Source organism: Mastigoproctus giganteus, chromosome 2 (genome assembly GCF_048544385.1).
Source record: "Mastigoproctus giganteus isolate SK-2022 chromosome 2, ASM4854438v1, whole genome shotgun sequence".
NCBI lineage: Eukaryota > Metazoa > Arthropoda > Arachnida > Uropygi > Thelyphonidae > Mastigoproctus > Mastigoproctus giganteus.
The window spans coordinates 268,792,345-268,811,054 of NC_143576.1; the positions used below are offsets into that span (position 1 = coordinate 268,792,345).

Consider the following 18,710-nt stretch of genomic DNA (forward strand, 5'->3'; position numbering starts at 1 on the left):
TGGAAAGTTAAAATCCCCCATTATAAGACATTCTGATTTACTGGCCCACTCTATTTCTCTGCACAATTGCTCATTATGCTCATCAGATTCATTAGGCTTATAACCCACACCTACTCTCATTTTTCTTTCCCAATGCTTATGTCACACCAAACAGACTCGACACTGCATTATCTACCAACAACAATTGGATGCACTTCCTTAGATTTTATGTGTTTCTTAACTAATAGCATAACCTCTCCTCCCTTTCCTGTCTTCTCTATCCTTTCTGTACACATTGTACTGCCCAAATTCCAATTCCCTACACCTTATTTACCCTACACCTTAAGCTCTCACAGACACCCATCAGAACACTGAGTTGGTGCTTAATTTCTTGACACTCTAGACACCTAGCACACACAAAGGCATCCTCTTTGGCTAGATGATGTCCTGTTTTAGAAAGGTCGGTAAACATTTCGCATATTTTTTGAGACTGTGATGTATTGGAGAATCGGCTCCTTCGTTTCTCCCCCGAGTCATCGCACTCTCGCTAGTCTGTGATCTTTGCTTCGTAGTTCTAGTCTGGTTTATGATTTCCGTTTAAATACAATTTAATTAACAATGAAATTTAATAAGATTAATAATATTTTTGATTAATTGATAATACTTTAATAAGCTAACAGATTCCTAATTGAGTGCTTCATATTATGCTATCTAGTTTTTCTTTATACCTTACGCTACCAGTTTCAGATATATATACGTTACGCTATTTCTTATTGACTACAATATGGCGGCTAGTCATTTTGTTTCACGTTTCCTATTTGTATGCATTAAAAGAAAGGTTCCAGTGCTTTCAATGAGAATATATACTCAACGATCAATGAATTATGATCCACTTAACATGTTGGGCCATCATTCATATGGATAATAGCTGCTATTCACTTAGGCATTGACTCCATTAGGATGTCTGAAGACATTATTATTATTATTATTATTATTATTATTAGCCATATGGTGCAAGGAAGCCTGGGGCTTATGCTGTACCAGCCAAAAAAAAATTCCCGAGTTACGCTGAGAGAGAGGGAAGTCGAAAGGAATCACCAAGAAAGAGAAGAATGATGATATCCAGCTCAGGACCATGGGTGTGCTAAGCCCATACTCACCAGATGTGAGCCCCTGGGGGTAATCCATAGGGTTCGACTGACATGCTACCCACAAGGCTTTCCACAGTCTCAGAACAAATGATGGTTATGTGTCCATATGCTTCGCTTCCAATTACAAAACATCTCAGTGCTCAACTGGATTCAGGTCTGGCGATTATGGAGGCCAATCAAGATGGGTGACATCTTCACTTTTTTCCTCAAACCATGCACAGTGCAAGCCCGATGATTTGGTTTTTTTTTTTTTTGTCTAGGAAAATCCCATTTCTCCGAGAAAAAAAAATGCAACATGGCAGGGTGCACATGATCTCCTAAGAGCCGCTTGTAGACCTGATCAGTGAAATGTTGATCCATATGCACCAGGGGTCCTAGTTCTTGCTAGCTAAACATGTCCCATATTAAGCAATCGATGTTACCTGCCTGCATAGTGGGCACTAAGCATAATGGGTCCATGGACTTGTGTTGCTTGTGCCACAAATGATGTGTGTGTGTAGCACCAGGTTTTTCATCTGACCAGTAGTGAGGTAAGGGTATCTCTTGAGTCGTCTGTTGTAGAACCCCATACATCTGATTATGTGGTACATCATCATTTCAGATACTGTTCTTGCATGCCTCATATTGTATTGTGAAGTCAACTGTCACACAGTGACTGCAAATTTATTTACTATTTATTTACAATATGCTTCACCCTTCGCTAACCATGAACATCAGCCTTGCATAATCCTTTACATTTTGTTGGCAGGAGGTAGTTGGACCCATTTGACACCGTTCTTTGTACAACTTAACCACAGTTGAGAGAAACTGAAAAAGCATGCTGTTTCCAATATGGAAGCACCTGATCACAATCAGATGCAAATCACCACTGCTCTAACATAGGAAGCGGTTTGACTTTACATACTATGAGCTGACAGCATAGTCCAGTTATATTTGTTATTTGGTTTTTTTAGGAGCATTAGCTTTGGTTTTTTATGGTGCATTGGCAGCTAAGGCCATAATGCGCCAAATCAAGTTTAAAACGTTACTAAACATTTTGGTAGCCAAGGCTACCATGTCGAGCAATTAATTTTAATGTGAAAAAAGGTACAATTAAAAGCATAAAAGGTATGAAAGCTTAGATCTTTGTATAAAAATTAAAAGATTCTAAAAAGTTAAAGACGTCGGACATATTGTCTCTGTCACCTATAATCTGACTGAGTGTAAATGGCTCAGTCAAATTATTAAAAGTGGTAAAATACAAGCGTCGTGCTTCTCTAAAAACAGGACATTCTATTAAAATATGGCTAACGGTTAAAATAACATTACACATCTCGCACATAGGTGGGTGATCCGCCCTCAGCAAGAAGGAATGGGTTAGATGACTATGACCTATGCGGAGCCGAGCAAGAACAACTTCCTCTCTTCGGACCCTGCGTAGACTGGACTGCCATTGCATAATTACAGGCTTAATTTGATATAGCTTATTTTTGCCTGTCCGTGCCAAGAATCTTGCCATTGGGAAAGTAATTTAGAACGTATTATTTGCCTGTAGTCTGTATAGGGGACTGACAGGCAATGATTATCCAGGGAAATGGCTGATTTGGCAGCGGCATCAGCCGATTCATTTCCCCGGATCCCAATGCGGCTTGGGATCCAGCAAAAGCAAATATCGAATTCTAGTTTCATGAGAGAAAAAAGAATCTGCCAGATCCTGGACAGGATCGGATGAGGGTTAAAACTCACCGATACCAGAGCCTGTAACACGCTCGACGAATCGCAATAAATCATATACCTCTGGTAGTCGCGATTTTAATGTGATCTAGGGCTGTTTGTATTGCATGCAACTCTGCAGTATAAATGCTAGTTTCTTGTGGGATCTTATAGGATAATGTTTTGTGAGGGAACACAACTGCAGATCCCACATAAGATTGTAACTTTGAGCCATCTGTGTAGACTGGCAGAAAGTCAGAATACTGCTGTCTATGTGATGCAAAGAGTTGCTGGTAGACAGATGGTGGTGTGGTAGCCTTCTCCCAGATCTTAAAGGAGAAGTCGCAAGTTGGAAAATAAGCATACCAGGGTGGAAAGAATTGCCTTGGTGACTGGGTAACGTTGTCTACCGTCAAGTTTAGCTCATTCAGCAGCCCTTGAATGCGAATACCAAAAGGTTTGTTGGCAGTCCGACGGGTGTTGTAGAGGTTTTCCCAGCGCGGCTCAAAAATGGATGGCCATGTGGGATGATCGGGCAGGGATTTTAATTTGAAGGCATACTGTAAGGACAACTGCTTACGTCGAAGAGACAGAGATGGTTCATTTGCTTCAACGTAAAGGCTTTGGACAGGAGATGTGCGAAATGCTCCAGTGGCTGTCCGGATGGCTTGATGGTGGATTGGATCTAACCACCGAAGTGTACTATCTCTAGCAGACCCATAGACCTGAGACCCATAGTCGAGTAGAGACTACGGACAAGTGCCCGGTAGAGACGAAAAAGGGTAGCACAATCTGCACCCCATGAGGTTGACGAAAGGGCACGAAGGATGTTAAGCCCTTTGACACATCTTGTCCTCAGCTGACGAATATGTTGTAAAAATGTCAGCTTTTTGTCGAAAATAAGTCCAAGGAATTTGAATTCTGCTACAACTGGTATGTTATTTTGCCCAAGCCTTAATTCTGGGTCAGGATGAAGATTACGTTTGCGACAGAAGTGTACACAAACAGTCTTCTGTGATGAAAATCTGAACCCATTAGCCAAAGACCTAGCTGTAAGATGGTCAATGGTTTTCTGCAGTTGCCTTTCAATGACCCTCATATTGCATGAATAACAAAAAATAGCAAAGTCGTCTACATAGAGAGCATTGTTTACAGTGGGTGGAAGTTGTTCTGTGATAGAGTTTATTTTGATTGCGAAAAGCGTGACACTTAGAACAGATCCTTGTGGGACTCCCTCTTCCTGAGAGAAAACTCGAGAGAGGGTGGATCCTAAACGGACTTGAAACTGGCAATTCGAAAGAAAGTTTTTAATAAAAAGAGGAAGGTTACCTCTAAGACCAAAGTTATAGAGGTCTTTTAAAATCCCAAATCGCCAGGCTGTGTCGTACGCTTTTTCAATATCAAAGAAAACTGCTACCAAATGCTCGGATTTAATAAAAGCATCACGAATGGACGTTTCCAATCAGATTAAATGATCCACAGTGGATCTATTTCTTCGGAAGCCGCATTGATTCCTGGAAAGCAGATCATTTGTTTCTAAATACCATACAAGGAGTGCATTAACCATTCTTTCCAGGACTTTGCACAAACAGCTTGTCAGAGCAATAGAACGATAGTTACTTGGATTGCTAGGATCTTTTCCTGGTTTTGGGAAAGCTAGGACGATAGCCCTTTGCCAGGAATCCGGAAAAAGTTTGTGAATAAAAATTCTGTTAAACAGAATTAAAAGGTGATCCTTAGATTGTGGTGAGAGGTGTTTTAACATTTCGTAGTGGATGTCATCGGGCCCCACAGCACTTGCATGTGTGAGAAAGAGTGCTGCATTTAATTCTTCCTGTGAAAAGGGCTTGTTATACGATTCAATCCCTTTTGAGTAGAAGTTCGGTGGGTTTTCTCACTTCTCTTTTTCAGGGGCAAAAACTCTGCAGGAAAAGATGTTATTGCAGAGATTTTTGCAAATGTTTCCCCTAAAGTATTTGCAACTGCAATTCGATCAGCAATTGGACATCTGTTGTGCTTGAGGATCACTGAAGGGCATGGTGAATATTTTCCCTTCATTTTCCGGATCTTATCCAAGACTACTTTTGAGCTAGCAGCCTGAGTTATGGAAGATGTAAAACGAATCCAAGATTTCCTTTGGCTCTGACGTCGTACACAACGCGCTTTCGCACGTGCACGCTTGAATGATATTAAATTTTTAGTCGTGGGATATCGGCGGAATATCCCCCACGCTTCGTTTTGTGCTTTTTTTGCTGCCGTGCATTCTGAATTCCACCAAGGTTTGGGAAATAGTGGGAACCGGCTGGATGATTTTGGGATTGCAATTGCAGCTGCTTGGACAATCGTTTCTGTGACATACATGACTGCTTCATTGATTGGCTCCTGACTGACTGTAGCAATGTCAAAGTTTGCCAGATATTGAAAGGCATTCCAGTCAGCCTGATCAATCTTCCACCGCGGTAAACTAAATGGCAGACAGGGTCTATCACTAGTTAGGGTTGTTATAACGGGGAAGTGATCGCTTCCATATGGATTTTCTTCTACCTCCCAAGTAAGTGAAGGAAGGAGAGAAGGGGAGCAGATAGAAAGATCAATGGCAGAGAATGTACAGGTAGGCATGTGGAAGAAGGTGTTTGTTCCCACATTTAAGAGGGAGAGGTCATTGTCAGTGAGCATACGCTCTATGACTCGCCCCCTTCGATTGATGTTAGCCCCGCCCCACAGAGAATTATGTCCATTGAAATGCCCAAGAATTAAACAAGGGGAAGGCAATTGCATGATAAGATCATCAAGGCCTTTCTGGGGGATGTCAATCCCAGGTGGCAAATAAACGGAGCAGACAGTTAATAAGAACCCCACTGAAAGGCAAATTGCTACAGCCTGAATGCTAGTTGTAAGCTGCTGTTATTGTTATTGTTATTATTTTAGTTTTTAGGAGCATTAGCAACTAAGGCCATATTGCTCCGAGATATGCGGTGGTCATTCCCTGACCTTTCCGCATCCTCCGTATTTGGTGGTGACGGGCTCGAACCCCGGTCTAATCAAGAAGCGTGTGCTACGCACTGCTGCTCCTTCCCACCTGGCTACGGAGGCGCCTAGTTGTAAGCTGCAAAGGCTGAAATGGGATCTGGTTGCCGATGAAGATTGCGACTCCTCTGTGAGCAGGACCATCCACAATTCTATCCTTACGAATGATGGTAATATTATGCATAGTGAGGTTGTCATTTGCCTTTAAATAAGTCTCCTGTATGCAAAAGCAAGCTGGTTTGTGCTTTTGCAGGAGTGCCTTGATGTCATCAGTATTTTGCCGGAATCTACGACAGTTCCACTGTAGGAATTTAGCCATTATTTTGGCTTGGTGGGTCCATCAGGCGGCTTCCGAGGTGCTGAGGGCTTACCTTTTTCAGTTCTGGCTTTCTCCTTCCTGGGGAAGTATGGACGCTGTCCAGTGTCCATTTCCTCCTCAGCAAAGAGCTCCAAAACTGAGTCTTCTTGTACCTCCTTCTGCTCGACATCCATGTTTTCTTGGGTACTAGGTGGTATTTCACCTTTCTTATTCTTTTCTTTTGCATTTGCTTTTGTTATTTGTGGAGCATTAGGAGGTACTGATATAGGAGTGGCAGCTGATTGGGCCTTCTGTGCAGGTTTTTGGGATCTTAAAAGATAACGTGCGATGGGAGTAAATGATTCTTTTGGAGGGACGGACATGTCCGTCTGAGTCCCAATCGAACACCTCCCTGCTACCTTCTGGGCATAGGTAGGTTTTTTGATGTTGAGAGGTTTCACTGCTTTCCTTGCCTCCTGGTACGATATGTTTAGCTCTGCCTTCAGCCGTTGAATTTCTTTTTCTTCTTTCCACCTCTGACATGCTCGTGAATAGGCTGGATGTTCTCCCTCATAGTTAATGCAGGTGGGTTTCGTGGCTGAACATGCTGTTGTTTCGTGGTCCTTTGCACCACATTGAGCGCATGCAAGGACTCCACGGCAGGCCATTTGAGAATGTCCATATTTCTGGCATTTAAAACACCGTAAAGGGTTTGGAACATATGGACGCACTGGACAGTTGATGTAGCCAGCTTTAATCTCATCAGGAGGTTTGGGAGAGTTAAAAGTCAGGATAACACTCCTGGTTTTAACAATTTTTCCATCCCTTCGCGCAGTGATTCTCTTGACGGCAATAACTCACTGTGGTTTTAATTCGGAGCAGATTTCCTCCTCGGTGACGTCGAGAAGATCCCACTCTGAAATGACACCTCTCGATGAATTTAGTGTTCTGTGTGGTGTCACTGTTATGGGTATTCCTCCGATTGATGTTACTCGGAGTAGATGTTCAGACTGCCTGTCATTTTTTGTTTCAATCAAGAGGTCCCCAGAACGGAGCCTCTTAACTGACTTGGGTGTACCTGCTAACCCATCCAACCCTTTTTGTATAAAAAAGGGTGACATTTTACCAATCGGTGTTTCGTTGGTGGAATGCATTATTAAGAACCTTGGGACAGGCCCTGATGGTAGTTCGGTTCGCTGCCTCTTTGTAGCAATAATGCTATCTGCCTCTCCGTCAATATTTTCAGATAGGGACCGGGTTGGGGCCCCTGAAGGAATATGTTTATCAGGATTCATGAAGTTTTGAAGTGGTTCAGTGCCCGGGCTCCCCACCCACCACGGAGCCCAAAGGGACGCCCACTACCTGGCATGCAATAAATGCGCTCGGGAGTGGAACACCAGGGCTACCCAGACACTATACCCGCACCGCCGCCAGCCTGAATCCTGTCCCTCGGACCATGAGGGTAGGGGCGTGGCATTGACACGGTTGACCCTCGCAGGCGAGCCTACTAGCCGATTGATCCTAGCCGGGCCTTCCAGGACCACCCATCTTGTCGAAGCAGGGGCCAAAGTGGTGTACTGAAGCTGGGCCCCTCAACCACCAGGATCCCCCTTTCCGAATTTCCACGGGTCGCAGCGCACGGCAAACACGCCGGATTCCATTGATGTAAGCCTGGAACCTGGGCTGTGGGCGTTGGATCCCAGTGATGCTAGTCTGGAAGTCCAGCAGCGTCACTGGGAGGTCCCCTCACCACGTACAGGTGCCCATGTCGAGGGGGGAGCATTAGCAACTAAGGCCATATTGCTCCGGGAATATGCGGTGGTCATTCCCTGACTTTTCCGCATCCTCCGTATTTGGTGGTGACAGGCTTGAACCCCGGTCTAATCAAGAAGCGTGTGCTATGCACTGCTGCTCCTTCCCATCTGGCTACCATAGTCTAGTACAGATGTGGTGGTCATAGTTCAGTGATCACTGAGTGTATAACTGAAGGAAACAGTATAACTGAACTTTAACTGAAGGAAACAGTATAACTGAACTTTAACTGAAGGAAACAGTATTTTCATGGACACCTAAATATGTTACATTTAAATATAAGCTATGTTAAAATTTAGCAGTTTTTCACGAATTATTGGCAAATATTGTGATTATGCTAATCTTCGTGTAAAAATAACAAGCTTACCTCAAAAAGGCTGAGTACCCATAATTCATCTGTAACCTTTTGTCTTAGTTGCTCCATGCTATTCCGAGCAAAATTAATATAAGCTAGACCAACTTCTTTTCCTGAACTAGACATACCTTGCTTATACTAGGTTTCAAAAAATTACAGAAGAGAAAGGTTATACTATATATTCTGTTGATTAAAGCTAATTTGAAAATTCATCTGAAAACTCAAAAATTTTGGAATATATCCAAAACAAAATTTGCAATACTGTATGTGTATATAATGACAAATTAATTTGAGACAAGAGTGCTATATGGCAGAAAGTTTTGCAAGTTTTAAAGATTCTTATTATACTATTAATGACAAGGTAATTTAATGGAAATTTGATATAACAGAATAAAAACAAATTTTATAAAATAATTAATAAAATTATCTGAAAATCTGTGCTTTTGAGAATGTCAGATAATTTTATATATTTTTATTAAAGAGCTATGTTCAGACACACCATGACAATTAAAGGAAACAAGAAAACTGCTTATTTCAAGAGATTTGTATCTCTCTTCTTACTTTATTCATACCAGAAGAGAGAATGAGAATGGACACAAGTGAGAATAACATTTTGTGTCCCCAATAAACTTCAATCGGATCACCTCACATGTGCCTACTGTCCAGGCACTGCAATTTGCAGAACTTAAGCCTTTCTTGGTAAGAACGCCCATTTGTTCCCCTCACCAATCTTGTTGTTCTTCTTTGTACTCATTCTAGAAACTCTACATTCTTTCTAAAATTACGCCTCCAGACTCAAGGTGTGGCCTGACCATTGCCTTGTACAATTGGATAATCACATCCTTGTCACTGCTAGCAAAATTCCTATATATCATTGACAAGACTCTATGACCTGCCCTGGCAGCATGTCTGCACTGCTTAGAAAACTTCATATCTTATTGCACAAATACCTCCAGGTTTTTTTTTTTTTCTCTTTCCACTTCCCTAGGTGTAGTACCACATGGTTCGTTTCTCTTGGGTTATTGCTCTCCATATGCAGTATTGGCATTTGTCAATGTTAAAATTCAGTTGCCACTTCTCAGCCCATTTGCTCAACTTTTCCAAATCCTGTTGCAGCAGCAGCATGCTGTCTTTACTGTTGTTTACAAATCTGCCAACCTTTGTATCATCTGAAAACTTTGAAAAATATACAAAACAACAATGGTCTCAACATCGAACCCTGGGGAACACTATTAATAACATTAGTCCACAAAGAGCAGCGTCCACTGATTACCACTCTGCCTTCTCCCACTCAACTGTCCTTTTAAGCATCGAAGAAACTTGCCCTTCATGCCATACTGCTTCAATGTGTACAGTATCACTTTGTACAGTTCAATTTGAAAATGCCAGTAAAGATAACAACCGAAACAAAACTGAGCAATCCATGTTGAACGGATTATATAAATGAATTTCATCTACACAGTTTGTTCTAAATTTAGCCCTGATGTATGATGTATTGTTTCAGCTATCGATTCTTTCAGAGGCATTGCAAAAGAGAGATACGACAATAGTATATAAAGACAAATTGATTTGTCGTACAATTTGTTACTTGGAATTTTTAAAAGATCCTCAAAAAAGGAAACAAGTTGTTAGAAGCCTCGGATGCTATTGAAAAAACGCAATTATTTTCAGTAACATTAACAGACAATAAAAAAGTAACATTAATTCATAGAAATCAATTACTAAACAGTATTATTAATAATATGAAGCATAGGGTGAGCGTTAGAACAGATTATTCTGAATTTACTGAATAAATTTCAATTTCAGACATTATAAAAGAGTTGCAAATTCTTGAACCAAGCGAATGGCCATCTGAAATTGATCTTGGATTTGGAGAAAATGAAAAAGAATCGCTGTAAATGTTTTAATTTAACTTTCACAAAATGTTGGATTACCTACAGGGATTATTTAGCTAATGGTGGTCTAAGTGTGCCCACAGATTTGGAACATTTAAAAACATCATGCTAATAGAAGCAGTGCAAGAATCACTTTTACTTCTGCCTGTGGCTGCTGTTAATCTTTTAGTAGTAGTAGCAGTGGCATGTGATGCAGGAAAGCAAGTGTATGAGCTTATGCAGCATCAGCAAAAAAAAAAAAAAAAAAAAAATCACACCATTCCCTCCAAATGCCTGTCTAGATCCTCCTTAAATTTATTCAACCTATCAACTTCCACAACGACAGATCGAAGTTTGTTCCAGCAATTAACCACCCGCTGGCTAAAGGCAAATTTCCGCACATCCATTCTACATCTGTCTTTTCTTAATTTGAATTTATGCCCCCTTAGGTTCGTAATCTGAACAAGTGCAAGGATCCCATCAGAATTCAGCGTACTCAACCCATTCAAGGCCTTATATACCTCAATCAGATCCCACGCAGGTGCCTAGTCTCCAGCCACTGCAATTTGCAGAACTTAAGCCTCTCTTGGTAATAGGATCCCTTCATTCCCCTCACCAATCTTGTTGCCCTTCTCTGTACACGCTCAAGTAAATCTACATCCTTCCTAAAATGAGGCCTCCAGACCTGTACACAGTACTCAAGGCATGGCCTGACCATTGCCTTATACAGAGAGATAATCACCTCCTTTTCCCTGCTAGCAAAATTCCTATATATCATTGACAAAACCCCATGACCTGCCCTGGCAGCCTGTCTGCATTGCTCAGAAAACTTCGTATCTGACTGTACAACTACTCCCAGATCTTTTTCATTTTCTACCACCTTAAGTGTAATACCACACAGTTGGTATGTTTCTCTGGGATTACTTCTACCCATATGCAGTACTTTGCATTTGTCAAGGTTAAACTTCAGTTGCCACTTCTTAGCCCATCTTCCCAAATTATCTAGATCCTGTTGCAGTAGCACACTGCCATTACTGTCATTAACAACCCTGCCAACCTTTGTATCATCTGCAAACTTCAACATTAAGCCTGATATACCTTCATCAATATCATTGATAAATATACAAAACAACAGTGGACCTAACACCGAACCCTGTGGGACTCCACTAATAACATTAGTCCAAGAACAGCAGCACCCACTGATTACAACCCTCTGTCTTCTCCCACTCAATCATCCTTTTATCCATTGTAGCAACTTACCCTTAATACCATTCTGCTCCAATTTGTACAATAGCATTCTATGCGCAACAGTGTCAAAAGCTTTCCTGAAATTCAAATATGTGATATCAAAATTATTTTTTGCATCCAGTTCCTTTGTAACCACATCATAATTTGTCAGACAAGACTTTCCCTTAACAAACCCATGCTGTGTCTGAATTATTGCTGCAATGCATCTTTAACCAGAGACTCCATTATTTTACCCGGAACAGAAGTTAAACTAACTGGTCTGTAATTACTCGTGTCACCCTTCGATCCCCCTTTGTGAATTGGGGATACATTTGCACATCTCCAGTCCTTGGGAACCTCCCCTGAGTCCAAGGACGTTCTCAAAATTATGGCTAAGGGTTTGCTTAGTTGCTTTGCCGCCTCCTTTAATATAACTGGATAGATCCCATCCACCCCAGGTGCTTTTCTTATGTTTAACTTCAACAATTTCTCCTCCACTTTGCTTTCAGTTATTACAAAATCATTAAGTATCCTGCTACAATTTGATAACCTTCTGCTATTTTCAAACCTTAATAATTACGCATGTGTGAATGTAGATGCAAAATACTCATTCGGTTTGTTTGCTATATGAGCAGGATCATCAACAGTCGAACCATCGATGTCAAGTGGACCAATCAGATTCATCCCCTTCCTTTTAGAGTTTATATAAGTAAAGAAATCCTTGCTGTTTTTCTTAGCATCTTTTGCCAAGGATTTCTCGTAATCTGCCTTCGCCTGCCTAACCTCCTTTGTCACCTGATTACAGACTAGCTTATATCTGCCATAGGCTTCTGAGTCGCTTGATAATTTATATGCATCCCATGCATTTTTATTCTCTATTACGAGTCTCATTAGTTCATTAGATAACCATTGAGGCCTAAACCTTGAACAATATTTCTTTATAGGTATGAAACTTTTAGTAGCTTCCACGATTAATTCCTTGAATGCTTCCCACTTAGAATTTACTGTTGGTAACATCGTCAGTTTATCCCACTGTACAGAATTTAAAAACTGTCGGAGACCACTGTACTCACCTTTACGGAAGCAAAAACTCTTTCCTTTACCCCTGATGGTAATTAAATCTTTAAGTAAATCCCACATCAGTACACTGTGATCACTGCCACCTTTATCTTGGCGGTCTGTGTATACCCCCAAGCTAACAGTTTTCCGACTCACCTAACATTTCAAATTCTTCAAATTTATTTACTATACTCCCAGTGTTCTCCCCAGAAAATTTTGCCAGTCAGGTGGCATTATGAAGCGGTTGGAGAAGGGTAATACTAAGCAATATTATAAAATTTTCTGTTTTTTATAAATGTTACTTATGTGATCCAGAGCAAAAATTAATTGCATAATTTAATGATATAATGGCGCATTGATCTCAATTGCACAGTGTGTTCGAATTAATATTGATCGAGATCAGTGAGCAGTACCGTACGGTACCACAAGAATCGCTTAAATTTTAGCTGGGTTGTCAGTTAAATTCACTAGTCAGTGTGCTCATTCAATAGGTCCTAGGGAGAACACTGACTCCTAGCATTCGTGTATACACACGTATACATGCACCTGTTCTTTCTCTTAGTTACTCTAACATAGCTCATGTATTTACTTGTTTCATGACTCCCAGCAGTTCCTGAAATCCCAAGCAACTTCCTTTCTGGGCTGCTGCTCATGCCAATAGAAGCAGTGCAAGAATCACTTCCATCTCTGCCTGTGGCTACTGTTAATCTATTAGTCTGTGAATCCCCCCCCCCCAATCTAACAGCTTTCTGAACCACATAATATTGCCTTGATAGCATCAGCAAATATTCTTGCATCCTTTCTATTTAAGTGTATACTATCACTGTAGAAGTAATCTTTCCTATTAAGAAGCATAGACAACACTGAAAAAAATTCTACCCATGAGCCTTGCACAATCTCTCCAGGGCTGAATTGATTGACAAGGTTGTATACTTGCTCCTATCATCTTAGCATTAGCATAGGCATATGAGGCAAGAAAGCAAGCTTATGCAGCATCAGCCCAAAAAAAAAAAAAAACACTCCCATTTCACCCCTCCGTTCATTCCAAATACCTGTCTAGCTCAGCCTTAAATTTATTTAGGCTATCAACTTCCACTACAAAAGATGGAAGTCTGTTCCACCAACCAACTACTCGCTGGCTAAAGGCAAACTTCTGCACATCTATCCTGCAACTGTCTTTCCTCAATTTGAATTCATGCCTTCTCAGGTGATTATTCTGAGCAAGAGGAAGAATCCCATCAGCACTGAGCATGCTCAAACCATTCAAGGCTTTATACACCTCTATCAGATTACCTCACCAGTGCCTAGTCTCCAGACACTGTAATTTACAAAACTTAAGCCTTTCTTCATAAGGGCAACCCTTCGTTCCATTCACTAATCTTGTTGCCCTTCTCTGTACTCGTTCCAACAGCTCTACATCCTTCTTAAAATGAGGCCTCCAGACCTGTATACAATACTCAAGTTGTGGCCTGACCATTGCCTTATACAAGGGGATAATCACCTCCTTATCCCTGCTAGAAAAATTCTTGTATATCATTAACAAGACACTATGAGCTACTCTTGCAGACCATCTGCACTGCTTTGAAAACTTCATATCTGTCTGCACAATTACCCCCAGGTCCTATTCATTCTCTACCACTGTCAGTGTAGTACAACACAGTTGATATGTAGTAATTTACATCTGTCAATGTTAAACTTCATTTGCCACCTCTCAGTCCATCTGCTGAACTTTTCTAGATCCTGTTGCAGCAGCATACTGTCATTAGTGTCCTTAACAACCCTGCCTACCTTTGTATCGTCTGCAAACTTCGACATTATGCTTGATATACCATCATCAATATCATTTATAAATACAGAAAACAACAATGGACCCAACACTAAACCCTGAGGGACTCCACTAATAACATTAGCTCACGAAGAGCAGCCATTGATTACAACTCTGTCTTCTCCCACTCAACCATCCCTTTAGAGGCAGCAATTTGCCTCTAATACTACACTGTGCACTTCAATTTGTGTAGCAGTCTTCAATGTGCAAAAGTATCAAAAACCTTTCTAAGATCCAAATATATTGTATTGTATTGGTGTTTAAGGGCAGAAGGGCAGCTAAGGCCAAAATATGCCAGATCGTTTGGGTTTGAGGAGCATTAGCAACTAAGGCCATATTGCTCCGGGGATATGCGGTGGTCATTTCCCGACCTTTCCACATCCTCTGTATTTGGTGGTCATGGGCTCGAACCCCGGTCTAATAAAGAAGTGTGTGTGCTACGCGCTGCCGTTCCTGCCCACCTGGCTACGGAGGTGCCAGGTCGTATATTATTATCCTAAAGTATTATAATTTGTTCCATTTTGGCATCAGAGGAAATTCTTATGTATGTATTTGCTTCAGAAAAGTATAGCGTGTAGCTAGGTTGGCACTATTTCCAATCATGTGGGCAAGCGATAACGGTTCTTACAGTTGTGATTAAGAGTGGAAAGTACTTCTTCTGAAACGGGAATAGTGGGGACAATCTAAAAGTATATGCTTGACTGTAAGTGGTAGTATACAATGCGTGCATCGAGGTGGGTCATCCCCCATGAGTAGATACATATGGTTAGGTGCGTATGTCTTTTCCTTAGTCTTGCTAATACAACTTCTTCCTGTCTATTTTGTCTTAAGCTGGAGATCCATAATGCTGGCTCTTCTTTGATTTGGTGCAATTTATTATTACTTTGTGACTTCCCTATTTCTGTCCATTGAAATGTATAGACTTTTTTTATATGCTTCAAATAGTCTCTATATGGTACTTGGTAATTTGCTGGTGTTGTACTGTTTGGCTTTTTGGCTGTCTGATCTGCTCTCTCATTACCTAAGATACCAGAATGCCCTGGAATCCAGCAGAATTTCACTGAATAATTCTTACTTCATAGATAGTTTAAACAGCAAATGATTTGCTTTTTGATTGGTTGTGATATTGAAAACTGATTGCCTAAAGCAGACACTGCACTCAATGAATCAGTATATATTATACTGCTAGCATTATGGAGAGCGTTAACATTCTGTAAGGCTAGTTTGATTGCATATAACTCAGCAGTATAACTGCTACATTCGACTGGTAGTGATATTGAGGCTGTAAAAGACGGAAAGCCAGCTGCAGCAACAACGGCAGAACCTGTTTTTGAGCCATCTGTATATAATATATTTGGCAGCTTTGTATATCGTTGGGGGCATGTTCTTTATGTAGTTGTTTGATATTTTCATCTGCCAGGGATTTCTTTTCCCATTGCTGAAAGTGGGTATCATAGTGAGGGAGATTTACAGATCAGTGTGGACCAGGAACATTGCTCTCTTGAAGTAAGTTATCAAAATTAATATTCCAAGTTTGAAGCAAATCTTTTATTCTAATGCCAGTTGGACTATTTTCAGTCGGTTTATTGTTATAGAATGCTGTCCATTCAGGGTTGGAAAGCAACGGTTGAACAGGATGGACTGGAAGGCTTTGAATTTTAGCTGCATAATTTAGAAGCAGCATTTTCCTTCTAAGGTGAAGTGGAGGTTCGTGTGCCTCTACATACAGACTCTGAACAGAGGATGTTCTAAATGCGCCCAGAGCAGTACGAAGCACTGTGTTGGATAGTATTAAGTCTGATTAATGCACTTTTCCTAGCTGATTCATATACAATAGCACCATAGTCTAAACAAGACCTGATAATAGCACGATACAAATGTAATAGAGTGTATCTATCAGTCCCCATGTCATATCAGAAATGGACCTAAGTACATTAAGTTTCTTTAGACAAACAATTTGGAGATATGGTTTTTTTTTTTTTTTGTAGTTATTGGGGCATCGGTTTCTGGGCCATAATGCACCTCCCAAGGTTTTTGCAGCGCCTCCCAAGGTTTTTGCAGCACTTTGATCCAAGCCCGAGGCGGTATTCGAACACGGGACCTTTGGGTTGCCAGGCAGGCACTTTACCCACCTGGCTAGCCCAGTCAGCTTGGAGGTAGTAGTAGTAGTAGTGGCATGTGAAGCAAGAAAGCAAATGTATGAGCTTATGCAGCATCAGCCAACAAAAAAAAAAAAAAAAAAAAATCACACCATTCCCTCCAAATGCCTGTCCAGTTCCTCCTTAAATTTATTCAACCTATCAACTTCCACAACGACAGATGGAAGTTTGTTCCAGCAATTAACCACCCGCTGGCTAAAGTAAAATTTCCGCACATCTATTCTACATCTGTCTTTTCTTAATTTGAATTTATGTCCCCTTAGATTCGTAATCTGAACAAGTGGAAGGATCCCATCAGAATTCAGCGTGCTCAAGGTATGTGATATGTGGAACAAAGTTAAGTTTGGTGTCTAATATTAAGCCTAGGAAACAAAGATTACTGGTGAGAGGGATCAAATGGTTTTTTAATCTGAGTTCTGGTTCTGGGTGAAGCTTACGTTTTTTGAGAAGTGAACTGCAATTGTTTTTTGTTTTCAAAAACGATATCCATTCTGCAGTGCCCATGTCTCCAACTTATTTATGGAGAGTTGCAGCTGTCTTTCAATGGTGTGAATACTTTGTGAACGGCAAGATATAGTAAGGTCGTCAGCATACATATATAGTTCTACAGTATTGGGGAGGTTGTGCGTTATGTTGTTCAGTCTAAGTGAAAAAAGGGTAGAGCTCAGTACTGATCCTTGTGGGAAACCTTCTTCTTGAGTGTAGGACCGAGAAAGTACAGATTGATAGCTGACCTGAAGGGTTCTGTGTGGAAGAAAATTTCTAATGAATTCTGGTAAGTGCTCTCGCAATCCTATGGAATGAAGTTCTCTCAATATTCCATACCTCCAGGTTGTGTCGAAAGCCTTTTCTATATTGAGACTTACTATTACAAGACAGACTTTCATTTTTGACGTAAGCACTGAGGATGTTAGTCTCGGCTTTCACCATTAGATCCAAAGTGGGTCTGTTTTGTTGGAAACCTAACTGATTGTTGTTCATCAGTGCTTTAGTCTCAAGAACCTAGGTAAGCCGTCTGTGTATCATTCTTTCTAGGATTTTATTTAGGCAGCTGGTTAGAGAAATAGGTCGGTAATTTTTTGGAAGCGAGTGATCTTTTCCTGGTTTAGGAAAGGCTAAAATGATGGAATGATGCCAGGAAGATGGATATGTACCTTCAAGAAAAATCCAATTATAGAACATTAATAGTAAATTCAAGGCTGCACCATTTATATGTTTCAGCATTACATAATATATACCATCTATTTAATGCTGTTTGCAGTTCAAATATGTTAAACGGTTTATAATAGGCAATATATTGTATGCAATTTTATGGTAGTATGGAATTTTATTTTGTACCTTTCAGCCGAAGCTTTGATTTTAAGAAAGGATTTGGCATATGCTGATGTGGCAGATGTTTGGTAGAAATTCTCTGCAAGGGTGTTAACTATTTCTTCAGAAGAAGATATTTCCTGTCCATTTTTGATTAAGATGGGAGAAGGAAGAGGTGGATATTTCCCATTTAATTGCCGAATCTTTTTCCAGATGAGAAGACTGCTAGTATCCTTTTTAATAGTGGAGGCAAACTGTATCCATGATTCCTTTTTTGGCTTTCTTCTAATTTGTCTAGCTTTAGACTTGAGCCTTTTATATTTAATTAGGTTGTTGGTAGTTGGGAACTTCTGGAACAGGTTCCAAGCTTTATTTTTTTCCTTTTTTGGCATTGGTACAAGCTTCATTCCACTAGTGTTAGCATTAGCATTAGTAGAGGCATTTGATGCAAGAAAGCAAGCTTATGCAGCATCAGCCAAAAAAAAAAAAAAAAAAACCCACTTCCACTGTCACGCTTTGCTACTCTTGCAGCCCGTCTGCACTGCTCAGAGAACTTCATATCTGCCTGCACAACCATCCCCAAGTCCCTTTCATTCTCCACCACTGTCGGTGTAGTACCACAAAGTTGATACGTTGCTCTGGGGTTACTGTTTCCCATGTGTAGTATTTTACATTTGTCAATGTTAAACTTCATTTGCCACCTCTCAGCCCATCTGCTCAACCTTTCCAGATCCTGTTGCAGCAGCATAGCGTCAGTAGTGTCCTTGACAACCCTGCCAACCTTTGTATCATCTGCAAACTTGGACATTAAACTTGATATACCATCATCAATATCATTCATAAACACCGAAAACAAAAACGGACACAACACTGAACCCCGAGGAACTCCACTAATAACATTAGTCCACGTTGAGCAGTGTCCATTGATTACCACTCTCTGT

The 18,710-nt window shown here is 40.7% G+C and overlaps 1 protein-coding gene across 4 annotated transcripts in view; it reads right to left on the reverse strand.

Annotated features, from left to right (window-relative positions):
• The window catches only part of Cadps (calcium-dependent secretion activator 1), a 1,208,856-nt gene that overhangs the window by 93,467 nt on the left and 1,096,679 nt on the right, over positions 1-18,710 (reverse strand). For all 4 annotated transcript variants that reach the window (XM_090389907.1, XM_090389906.1, XM_090389908.1 and 1 more), the window contains one exon: positions 8,327-8,452. In XM_090389907.1, coding sequence (XP_090246033.1) covers positions 8,327-8,452 — 126 coding nt within the window. The remainder of the gene's footprint in view (positions 1-8,326; positions 8,453-18,710) is intronic.